This window comes from Ixodes scapularis, unplaced genomic scaffold, assembly GCF_016920785.2.
Source record: "Ixodes scapularis isolate PalLabHiFi unplaced genomic scaffold, ASM1692078v2 PGA_scaffold1__304_contigs__length_218370807, whole genome shotgun sequence".
NCBI classification, from domain to species: domain Eukaryota; kingdom Metazoa; phylum Arthropoda; class Arachnida; order Ixodida; family Ixodidae; genus Ixodes; species Ixodes scapularis.
Genome location: NW_024609846.1, coordinates 2356744 through 2369793, shown reverse-complemented (window position 1 = coordinate 2369793; position 13050 = coordinate 2356744). Strand labels below are relative to the sequence as shown.

At 45.6% G+C, this 13050-nt stretch overlaps 1 protein-coding gene across 1 annotated transcript; it reads left to right on the top strand.

Moving 5' to 3' along the window:
* The first annotated feature begins 1747 nt into the window (after nt 1-1747).
* Nucleotides 1748-8351, top strand: LOC121835997 (mucin-2-like). The gene is made up of 6 exons (XM_042290595.1): nt 1748-1790; nt 1979-2085; nt 3485-3560; nt 3671-6661; nt 7244-7426; nt 8149-8351. Exons 1-6 carry the CDS (start codon nt 1748-1750, stop codon nt 8349-8351), a joined length of 3603 nt encoding a protein of 1200 aa, XP_042146529.1.
* The last annotated feature ends 4699 nt before the right edge of the window (nt 8352-13050 follow it).

Sequence of the window (13050 nt, the reverse complement as noted above, 5' to 3'; positions counted from 1 at the left end):
TTTTGATATGTCTTGATGCGCTTTGGGACCGGACCAAGCGTATAGCTGGGAAACGTAGAGAAGCATTGGCGTGTTTTTATTTCTGTTTTCTTTTAAACTTGCGCGTGCTGGCGCGTTTGAGTTGATTTCCAAGACCATGCCTTCATTGCGCATTTAGCTTCCGAAACGCTCCATTCAACGAATGATCCACCTATAAAACTCTTCTATGCGTGGACCTTACTGGTCCTTGCGTGACCCTGTCTTTGGGTTAATAAAGCAAGAACGAGCTGACCATTTAACCTAACTTTCGCAAGCCAATCCGAGGCAGTGACAAAACATATTCACAGGTGACATTGTGTGACATTATTGGATTGTTTATTGAGTCGTAACACTTTTTATATAAACAACAACAAAAAAAAAAACAACTTTAAAATATATTCCTGCTCTGAATCTAACACTATGACAATCCTCAAGAATATAAAGAAGAAATCGAAGATTTTGCATATATGCTACAGCCTCCAAAAATATGAAATATTCATTCGCTAACACAGTTTATGCGGTGGTGCTAAGTACACGTAGGCTGTACAAACTTCATTTTTCAAGCAAGCATCGAAGAATGGTTTATTTATTTTTTCACACCAAGCAAGTAAATTCAGCATAGCCGCCAGAAGCTGCAGCGTCAAATAGGTCTTTCATAGTGGTGCATGGAGAGACTACATAGGAACCAATGCACAAAATACCTACGGGTCTAGGAATACCAATTATGGGTTCCTAAGGGACTCGCTAGTATTTATTGAGATTACGTTATTGCAGTCTATAATTCTTCCGGGTAATGTATCAATTTTGGCAGTTGTTCAGCTGAAATATTTTTTACAGCGCTTTGCTTAGAACAGTTGTTAGAGAAAGAAAGAAAGACAGAGAGCAAGAAACGAATATACCAAAATGTTGAGGGCATGCAAAAAAAAAAAAAAAAGATGAAGAATTAGAACTTTAAATGGGTAAATTGAAGTTAACATTTTTATTATTTGAATTGATGTGTCTCAAAATTAAGATCGGTCAACATTTATTTTATATTCTGACCAGTCTTCTAAATTTCCATATAAAGCAGAAACTTTCAAGGGCTTGCAGCATTCAAACGTTTACGATAGCTTTTATAAACATGCCGCTTATATATTTGTTGCACATAGCAATGCATACAGTGTATTTGAGACAGGGGTGGACTAATCTACAGATTTCTGAACTTGCAGCTAAGAATGCCGACCGAGTGCGTTTTGATACAAACAACCCTCAATGTCGTGCATGCACACGGTAGACTAAAACCCCAACTTTGTTCGGAATATCTCGGACGTCCACTCGAGAGATATAATTGGATTGAGAATCTCAACATCAGGAGTCTCTTCAGTGTTACGCAGATAAAACGCAAAGTAACCCTTTTCACCTATTAAAACAAGAACTACCGTATATCCTGCGCCAATCATAAGTCTTCGATAGACGCCCATGCTTGACCGATCGCAGCTTTTGCTTACCTCCTGGGAGTGTAGAATTTTCTATGTGCGGGCTACTATAGCTACCACAATTATATAACTACTACAACTTGAGCGCAGCCAAAAAACTAGTGGTCGCACAAAATTAACCGCCCAGACTGAAGCACAAGGGGACTTCGGCAGATTTACTTTTCTTGATTGGTTCAGCCGGTGTTAACGTGCGCACATGATGGCGATAAACTCCGTGACTGCGATTTTGGCGCAGATTGATTCGTCCTATAGGCATGAGGCATGAGCTGCTCCGAGTTCTGCTCAATCGCGAACCCGGTGAGAGAACAATGAAGCTTGCATGCAGCCAACCGAGTTAGGCGAATTTTAAGCACGCGGCTATATGTCTAGACATGTGACAGAAAATTTGGCCGTTCTTGTCTTTGTGTGCACGCTCACAGAATGCAACGAAATTCTCACAATTAAATTATTTTGAGTTTGCTTAACATTTTTATATACTCTTACAGACTGCTCGCACGAAGGACAAACATTCAAGTTCGGAGATCTGGTGCCCTCCCCTGATCCCTGCAAATACTGCCGGTGTATCTACGGCGAAGTTCTCTGCGCCGAGAAGGTCTGTCTCCCACCAGCCGAAAATTGCATCCCAGGAAAAGTTCCGGAAGGAGAATGTTGCCCCGAGATGTATAACTGCGGTAAGCCAAAATTTCATGCAAAGAAAACCTAGATTATGGTTATGTGAAAAAAAAGAATTGTATGGAAAATTGCTGGGCAATGGACCTTTTCCACATACTGACGGCATCAGGCGGTGGCTGCACGAACTAACAATTGAGGAAGGACCTACCTGCGCTACCAATCGATAATGGAAGCTACGCTACCTGTTTCCTCGCTCTCTAAGCTGTGACGCCTGCCCAACGCGACACTGAAGAGGGGCATCCGTGGCGTCCACCTAAACTTCGTGTTTTTCTTTGCGTCCACTTTCTTTTTTTGTGTAACACAATTATTTATATGCTGCAATTACGTGTTCTACTCGCTGATCCGCAGCCTCCTTCCGAATTTCCTCTATTTTTCGTGCCGACTTCCGCCGCTTGGCATCGGGCGCTCGCGCATGCGCAGAGCGCTTCTCGGAAAAGGTTCATTGTGTTGCATACGCGAAATGTTCTAGCATCACGTGATGTCAGATCAGGCGACGTTAGTTTTTCTAGCTAAATTTAGAGAAGGAACTCAATTACCATATAGGTCACGTGACATGAGGTCACGGGACGTTGATTTACCAGCTAAATTTAGCGGAGAAATTGACGTCACATGACATAATGTCACGCGATCAATACACCAATTTAGCTTCCCCACTAAATTAGGCTGATAAGCTGAAATGGTTTGTAGGTGTGGGACGTCCATAATGGAACACTGCACGCGTTGCATTATTGGATGTCACAGACACATCCACCAATTCAACTTGTTAAATTTAGCGGAGAAACTGAATTGTTGTGTAGGTTTGCGACGACCCATAATGCCACAGAGCGCGCGTTGCATTCCTGTGACGTCACAGGCCACGGCTTCATGAAATCCGGAGCAACTAGCCAAAGAACGTTTCACGTTAGAACATTTTGCTTTTCTTAAGAAGGCATTGATAGCTAAAAGTGTCCTTACACAAAATTATGTTTCATTGGGATATCGTACGTTTGTTTCAGATGGTGAAGAGATGCCAGGAACGACGGCTTTGCCAACGCTTGTCCCCACGACAAGAAAAACTACAGAAGAGACTCCTCTTCCAAGTCCTGGTGTTACAGAAGAGCCGGTGACCGGTCCGTCTACGGTTGGACCTAGTGAACCTACTAGGGAAGCTGAGACTCGGACTACGCTGGTAACAACCGAAGCTCCGTCCACTAAAGTATCGGATAGGACAACTGGTGCCACGACAGAACCAACGGAAAAGACGACTGGACCCGAAGAGGCTACAACTGAGCTCGAAACAGAAGGTAGGAAGAAGGAGCTCACTACTTCTGCGGTTCCAGAGGGTACAACAGGAACGCCTACGGTGCCAACAACTCCAACTGAAACGAGAGAAACGTCAGAAACAACAACAGGCCCGTCAGTTACCACAGCCGAAGTCACTTCACCTTTGTCAACAGAGGCTTCAGGCGCCACTACTGCAAGGCCGACAGATCTAACTCCAGCTTCATCAACGGCACCTTCAGAAGGTACCCCTTCGGTCGAAACAGCCGAAACAAAAGAGAGCACCACTTCGATAACAACACCACAGGGAACGGAAGGCACCACTGCTATGGCAACGACACCATCAGTACCAGCAAGCTCTACTGAAGGGGCAGTAACGGAAGAAGCTACTACACCTCTGTCAACCGGAGAGCCTGTGACGACTCCAGCTGTGACGCAAGAAACAAGTGAAGCTACCACGTCACCGACAACTGCCCTGCCTTCCGAAACTACATCAGCAGGAACTGAGGAAACAAAAGAGGCAACAACAGCCATATCGACCGAAACGCCAGGATCAACAACTCCATCCGTCACCAGTGAGCCGAAGGAAGCTTCTTCTCCGCCTTATAAGGCGTTGGATATGACTACCCTTGCCGTGACCGAAGAAACCACGATAGCTTCAACGGAACCATCAGCTAAGACCACCGAGGTTACTACTTCTTCAGAGGTTACTACTTCGCCGGGGGCATCAACGGAAGGAGCTACTCCTGAGGTGACCAGCAAAGAAGCAACTACTCCTACAGGAGAAACGACAACTTCTGGAATTACAACACCCGAGGTGACTACTCCAACAGGAGAAGTGACAACAGCCGGAGTTACAACTCCTGGAGTTACAACGCCCGAGGTGACTACTCCAACAGGAGAAGTGACAACAGCTGGAGTTACAACTCCTGGAGTTACAACGCCCGAGGTGACTACTCCAACAGGAGAAGTGACAACAGCTGGAGTTACAACTCCTGGAGTTACAACGCCCGAGGTGACTAGTCCAACAGGAGAAGTGACGACAGCTGGAGTTACAACTCCTGGAGTTACAACGCCCGAGGTGACTACTCCAACAGGAGAAGTGACAACAGCTGGAGTTACAACTCCTGGAGTTACAACGCCCGAGGTGACTACTCCAACAGGAGAAGTGACGACAGCTGGAGTTACAACTCCTGGAGTTACAACGCCCGAGGTGACTACTCCAACAGGAGAAGTTACCACAGCTGGAATTACAACGCCCGAAATGACTACCCCAACAGGAGAAGTGACGACGCCTGGAGTTACAGCTCCTGAGGTAACTACTCCAACAGAAGTGACAACTCCCGAGGTTACTGCCCCTACAGGAGAAGTGACAACTCTTGGAGTTACAACGCCCGAGGTGACTACTTCAACAGGAGAAGTAACAACTATTGGAGTTACAACGCCCGAGGTGACTACTTCAACAGGGGAAACTTCAGGAGTGACGACACCTGAAGTAACAACTCCTGGAGTGACAACTCCATCAGTTACTACATATGAGGTGACCTCTCCATCCATTGCAACATCTGCAGAGACAACTTCAGAAGGAACTTCACCTGCAGCTACAAGTCCTGGAGCCACATCTACTGAAGCGACAACTCCAGAAGTAACAACTCCTGCAGGAACAACCCCTGCCGTTTCAACTGCTGAAGGACCGACGTCTGAGGTAACGACTCATGGAGGAACAACTCCAGAGGTCACAACTCCCACAATAATAACTTCTTCAGAAACAACCTCTGAGATATCGACTTCAGAAGTAACGACCCCTGAAGGAGCGACCTCACAAGTGACAACTTCCGAAGTAACAACGCCGGGGGCGACAACTCCAGCAGTTACAACTCCAATAACAACACCTGCCATATCAACACCCGAAGTAACGACTCCTGAAGGAGTGACGTCTTCAGTAACGACTCCAGAAGGAGTAACTCCTGAAGTAACAACCCCTGCTGGAACTACTCTGGAAGTGTCCACTCCAGAAGCAGCTAGCACTCCTGAAGGAAGTACTCCAGTAACTCAAGCATCTGCCACTACTCCAGAAGTAACTACGCCAGAAGCTACATCCCCATTAGTAAGCACGCCTGAAGCAACAACTCCACCAGTAACTGGAACCACAATAGAAAGTAGTACAGTCACTCCATATGCAGCTTCTGAGACAACAGCAGAGGGAACAGAAATAACAAAAGAAGTATCCACACCATCCGCAACTATGGCCACTGAACCAAGTACTCCTTCAGAGACAAAGGTGTCCGAAGAAGTTACCACGCCATTGTCAACAACTTCTGGTAAACCAGAAGTAACGGATGAAACTAAACCAACCACTGTACCTTCATCGACACCAGAAGCAACAACCGCCAGTTTGATTACCACAGCAGTTACTGAGGCCGAAGAACTCACCACTCCTCCATCCACAAAAATTTCGGAAATGACAACTCCAGCCGAAGCAACAACTAAGGAAATCACTACCGTACCAACAACGAAGGCAGATATGACAACACCAGAAACAACGGAGGGAACAACCGAAGTTCCCACTGCTTCGTCCACGGAAACCCACGCCACGACATCAGCTGAAACGGAAGAGACAAAAGAAACAACAGTGGCTTCGACGCCGGTCACTTCCGAAGCCACATCTCCTACAGGAACTGAGCCCACAGCGTCGTCAGCCACAACGCCCTCTGAAGCAACAACTCCTTCGGCACCAACCACGATAGAGGAGGCTACTACGATTCCGTCTACGAAGGTTACGGAAATTTCAACTCCCGTGGAGACGGCTGAAACGACAGAAGCTACACCAGCAACTAGCACAACGACCTCGGAAGCTACAACATCAGCAGAAACTACATCACCAGGGGTTACAAAAGAAACGGAAGTTCCTACAACTGTTTCATCTACCGAGCCAACAGAAGGAGCCGATGCAAGAAAAGCGCCTACCAAGACTCCTGCGGTAACCGAGCTAACATCGGAGGGAACTACAGTCCCATCCACTATGGGTCCTGAAGTAACCTCGACATTAGAAACCGCAGAAACAAGTCCAGCCACAACAGGTCCGTCAACTATGGGCACTGAGGCGTCTACATCCACTGAGAAGGCTGAAACCACAGAAGCTTCTTCGCCGGCAACAGCAACTCCGGGAGTCACCACGCCAGCGGTTAGTGCCCCAACGACTGAGGCTCCAGAGGTCACAAGTGAATACCCGTCAGGTACGATCAGAGGTCCACTCACGAGCGCATACGTTGCAGTCGCTGACGGAACGTGTAGATTCACCAGAGTTGTTCAGGCCTTATTTTAATCACGAGTCTGCCCGTATATCGTACTCCCATCATGCATAACCCCAGTTTACACTCTAAAAAAGTCCAGTACGTCTACTTTTTAAAAATGCACACGGAAAAACCAATCACAACGCGAGACGTGTTTTTTTCTTGTATTTTTTTAGATTGAATCACATGTTTAGTTTTGTTATTCGACAAGCTCCCGTCATAGATTCACAAAAGTGACCCTCCCAAGTGCTTTGTGGCAACGTAGACGCACCAGATTTCTTTAAGTGTAGATCCACTCTGATTGGAGTAGGTCTATCTTTGGACTCAGTGAGAGTATTCGTAAATACGTATATTATGCGAAATACACTGTACAGGATTCTCCCATGCTTTGTTTCTTCTACCCATAATGGTCACTTATGTTCGTCTCCGCCTCTGGATTTCAATTGCTCCTGAGAAAATGCATGCCGTGGAGTGTTGCACAGCCTGTTGTTATTTACTTGAGCATTTCCGTCGGCTTCTGTGCAGGGTGCGATATCAACGGCACCATGTACGCTGATGGAGAACATGTTCCGGACGACAATCCTTGCTTGTTCTGTAATTGCTTGGAAGGAGAGGCTATCTGTGCTGAAAGAGTCTGCCAGGCTCCTGATGGTGATTGCAAGCCTCTCCCCAAACAGCCTGGGCAATGCTGCGAGGAATACGACTGCGGTAGGTCAAAACGAACAGGCGGCGATTTAATATGTTATCCAAAAGCCTAAGCTGATGACTTTTTTCCCTAATATTTCAGAAGGAATCACTACACCAGCCACTGTCACAATGACGTCGTCCGTTAAGCCGGACGTAAGTGTAACCACGGCACCGAGCGCGACAACTGCTGCTGCACCTACAACTCCAGAAGAAAGCGAGGAGGAAAGCGAAGAAAAACTAGGTATTCAACTGCTTCCTACCACCTAAATCAATACTTTATATTTCGCATTACTAACTGAAAAAGCTAAGTACGGCGCCGAAAAGAAAAGCGAAAAAGCAACGAATTAAATTGTATTTGTTCTTAATCTTGTTTCATCTTGACTCTCACATTTATATATTTGCAAACTGTTTGATATATAACTGCACATCAAAGAAGAACCAGCACTTGAGATATTAAGATATCATAAACTTGTGACTGGGTAACAGAGTGAAATAAGCAGAAATGCATTGTCTCAAGAAATTATCAGTTATAAACTTCTCTTTTTGGTATCCCATTATTTTTAACAATAATGCTTTTTAGAATATTGCATTTCTGAGCCACTCTGTAAATAATTTAGACAAGGGCGGACAATGTCCTACACGAAATATTTCTTGTTTTCCTCAGTCTCCTATTAAAACACTCTCTTTGCATTATTATTAGTAATCTGGGCATGTGTGCCATCTTTTCCTTTCACCTTTTACAGGATGCGACGTGAAAGGAACTAAAATCGAAGAGGGTGAAGTCATCCAGACAGCGGACCCCTGTAAGTTCTGCAAATGTGCCTATGGGGAAATGGTCTGCGCAGAGCGTATATGCGACATTCCACAACCTGACTGCGTGCCTGTTGGGAAGAAGCCCGAGCAATGCTGCGCTGAAGCCTACAAGTGCCGTGAGTACCAGTTGTGAACCTCTAGTGTTTCAGAAGGTCGTGTGGATTGCTTGCTCATTCCATAGATAAGGTACTCCTCCTACGACCTTGTCTAGATAGGGGATTTTTCATTGCACTCCTGTGTCGTTACACATCTTAGAAGTTTCGCAGATAAACCATGGAGGAGTTGTATGAGTGCGGACTTGGTAGCAGCTACGTAAGCGTTCTAAATACTTTACATTCGAAAAATTGAAAATGTGTTCACCAAAGCAAACGTTTTATATTTAACGTTCCATAGGCTGTACGGTGGGACTGGTAATTCTAATTTCTTTTTTTTTAAATAAATTGTTATAAGAAAAAAAATTCAAATAAACGGGTGAGGAATGACAAACGTTGAAAACTTTACAACACTTAAGAGCATCCCAGACCGATTATGACGTTTTTGTCTTATTTTAATTGATAAGTGTCAAGAGCAAGGATATACCAGCGCTTGTTGCAGTCGGGGACAATTAAGTATAAACCGCATGTAAGCGATTTGGCAAACGACGGGTAAGCGACGGCGACCGCTTCGCTGCCGCTCGGTCACTCGCGCGACGTGGCAAACTGCATGAAAGTGACTGAGCGAGCGACCAGGGCGGTGAGCGACGTTTCCTGGAAATCCAAAAACCGAGCAACGCCACGAGCGCTAGTGAGAAGTCTCCGTCATTCGTTGCGCTGACTCTCGTCGCTGTCACCGTCGCTCGTCTCGTCGCTCGCTAAATCGCTTACATGCGGTTCAGCCTTTATTGTGATGCAAATCGAAATCTTCTCGTATAATTCGCCAGGGGGAAGATCCAAGAAAATAAGCATATCACGCAAGTGTTAGACATACACCCCCGAGACTTGTCTCATATTCACACACATCTTTAGTACTATATGTCATAGAAAGCCTTTTAGGGTTTAATGTATAATCACATTTCCGCTCACGCAGCTACCGAGGATGGAAGAGAAGAAATGGTCACGTTCAAACCTCCAATCTACAAGTTCACAACTGTCGCTCCTACCACTGTGGGTGTTATCCTAGGAGAAAATGTCACGACTACGCCGGTACCGCCACAAACAGTTACTCCGTTCGTCTTCGGACTTGAAACTAAGCCTCCCGCGACTCAACCGCCCGTAAAAGACCTCGCAACTGGAGAGCCCGACCTCACCACTCCTCTATTCACTACGCTCAAGCCCACCATTGAAACCACGAAGCCTTCGGTGACAACCGCCGTTCCAGAAACGGGAGCCACAGAAACAGTCAAGTCCGAAGTTACCTCATCTCCAGTAACGACTGAAGCCTTCACCGCAGTGCCTACCACGAAACCAACGCTGCCTCCAGGAGCTGAAACCCCATCAGCCGAAACTGAAGTGCCAGGGATAACCACCGAAGGTGTATTACCCACAACTAAAGCACCCGAGGCGGAAGCAACTAGTCAGCCGGCCGAACCCACTAGTCCTGCTGCCGAGACCCCGGGAGTCACGACCGAAGCGAGGACTGGAGTTCCCACTAGTCAGGAAACGACCGAAAGTGGAGCAACAGAGGCGCCATCTGCAACTACGGGTCTTCCAGGCGTACCGGGAGAGTCCAGGACACCGCTCGTTCATTACACGACGACAACGGAGGCCTCGACGTTAGAACTCACGACGGGAACGCGAGTGGCTCTCGAAGAGACTACTCCCAGTCCAGAGAAGACGGTGCCCCCGTCGAATGCCACCACGCAACCGCCCGAGGGAGTCGAGGGCAGGAAAGATGTCCCAAGCAGAACAGAAGTGCCGTCAGCGACAGAGACGCCTTCCATGCTGACGACAATTATTGAGTTCTTCACTGGAAGCACCCCAGCTACGGAGGAAGTCAGACCGAACGTGACGACAGTTCCATCTGTTTTCAACGAAACGACACCCGCTGTTAGTAGTACAGAGGTCTCACCCGAGGAAGCGGTAACCACAGCGGCTCCGGAAGTTGCGTCGGGCCCAACTTCTACGGAAGCCTCAGCGGCCCCGACAACGCCCTCTGTTGAATTGGCGACTACAGAGAAAGAAGCCGTCCCCGAAACGACGCCGCACGCACTGGTCACCACAGCAACAAAGCCGACGGAGGTAACTACAACGCCTTACACGGTGCCTGAAACGACACCGGCTAAACCTGAGGCAGAAACGACTCCAGCGGGACCGGAGCTTCCGAGGGAAGAGGAGGTTACAACTACATCAATACCTGTGACTCACGGCAAGTCCCTCTCATATAGTATTATTTTTTGTATAAAAGACTAATTACTACGAAGTCCCAGATGCTCGCTTAGATTGCATGGCATCTTATTTGTTAAGAAGGCAGCAATACAACAATTATTTATGTCAGCTCATTCAGCCGGGAAACGTGACAAAATCATGGTAATTTGCGTTCAAATGTGAGTGCCGATTTTTTTTCTTTAAAAAAGGTGGCTTCGTTGGGTTAAGACGGGCATTCTTAATACCTTCTCATCAGTATTTAAATATCGGTACTTTTAGTGCCGACAAATGATCGCCGTTGATTTTTTTTTTTTTTTTTTCTTACGGCTGGTTCCCAGAACACCGTTCTCTCATGTTACGAGGCTTAAGTATGTTTACGTCGATATACGACTGGAAGTCGTCGAAACATCCGCGCTTCGCAAGAAAGGTAATTAGTTAAAGGAGTAGCTTGGTACGCGGAATACGAAGCACGGATGTGCCGGTGACTTTCAGTCGTATCTCCACATAACCGTACGCAAGCTTCGTAATATAACGAAAACGATGCTGTGTGAACCATCCTTTAGATTCAAAAGACTGTCATCAAAACTTCTAGCGTGGTGGGAAGTGCTCATTTGGGGCACGAAATGTCAGTGTGCATACACGCTATTTACCTGACGTATATAATGTGCAAAGTACGACGCACTAATACGCAGTTTGATAACTTTTCGTATTGAAACTTACAGGTAGTTTATGGAGGCGCAAAAACTAGAACCGGGAATAGGTGAAGTTAACTATAAAATCATGCGGAATGTAAAACCTTCTTAATATTGCTGTACGCCTGGAGCTGTTCCCCGCATTAAACGTAATTCCCCGATCAGCACAAAAATATAAAAGACAAACGAACATATAAGCTAGTAATTACGCAATCATTATTACTGCATGCGATGTTCGCCGTGCTTGGGAAAAACGCTGCTTAAAAATAATGGGGTATCTGCCTAAACGCCAAGGGCCGCCGTTAAACGCCACAGCGAGCGACCATAAGACTATGATGTTGCGTTTTTATTTGGTATTTAATTTTTTTTTTCCTATAATATTTTGTTTTACTTCCAGAACCCGAGCAAACAACGACGGAAGAAGGTACTGAAGGGCCCATCATAATAGAGGAAGGATGTAAGTTTCGCCAGCTTTTATGAATAAGTATTTTTATGGCTGCTCATCAAACTCGCCTTTTTTGTAGAACTTAGTTATCTTAACTACGAGCGGTGATTAAAAAAGGAAAGTTACGCTAGTTTCGTTGGACGTAATATAGTGGGTCATAAGACGCGTCGTGTAGATGATAATGGTTTAACGTCAGCCGTAAGGTTCATGGGCTAGTTATGCCATAACATAGATTCTCTATAAGACTGAAATATTTCAGCCCAACAGGTCCATGGTGTTATGTCTCTATACGGCTCTAACACCAGACATCGTAGTATCGATAGCTCTTGGGGATTGCTTAGACAAAATAATCAAAGGGTTAATAATTACGAAATAGTTTCCTCCTACCATCTTAACCAACCATCGCAAACGAGTATCTGCACAAGTCAAACGTTACGTAAAATTCTTGATGGAAAAATTGACCACAACTCAAGTGAGTGGAAATACCAACAGGTCTCGGCCGAAAAATGTCACAATATATAGTGGGCGATAGGATATTTTTTTTAAATTTGTAGGTACGGTTTTTTCAGCTAAACACTGACAGATTCTTGTATGTCTTTCGCAGCTTGCATATTTGATGCCAAGGTGTACCAGTCGGCAGAACAGATCCCTCGGCCGGACCCGTGCGACTTCTGCTTCTGCTTCCGCGGCGACATCATCTGCTTGCAGCAGACCTGTCCTCCGCCCATTCCACAGTGCTTCGAGACTCCGATCAGCGGTTTCTGTTGTCCGAGATACGAATGCCGTGAGTCTTCGAACATTCTTAACCTGAGACAGGGAGCAGCATAAAATGAAACGCACTTACTTTGCCCGACGAAAATAATCCCTGGAGAAAGGGAACAAAAGGAACAAGGGACAAACATAAATCTCCAAACACTAAACGCAAATTATAATAATTACTTTGCCTGCTGTTCTTCAATATCCGAACTAGGTTTCAAAGATGTTAAATTGATATTAGTGTGCCTATAATCGCCTTGCATAGCGCACGCTATAAGCCGTCTTTGTAACTACTGAACACACACCTAATGTCGGCAGGTAAACAGCTGGGAACGTCTGCTGTACAACTAGAAAACAAGGTTGAGCTTTAAATAACACTGAAGTTTAGATATAATGCATGGCCAATATTCAGTCATTGAATCACTTTTAAACTCGGTTTTCTTGCATCATTCATGGATCTGGTTTCGTTGCTGACGAGAAAAACATTATTAATGGGTGTATTAATTTTTTTTATTCTATAAATACTTTATCGAAAGTATTAGAAGTATAAATAGTAATGTTGTAATACCCTTTACCTAATTGTTTTGTGTGCTTTCA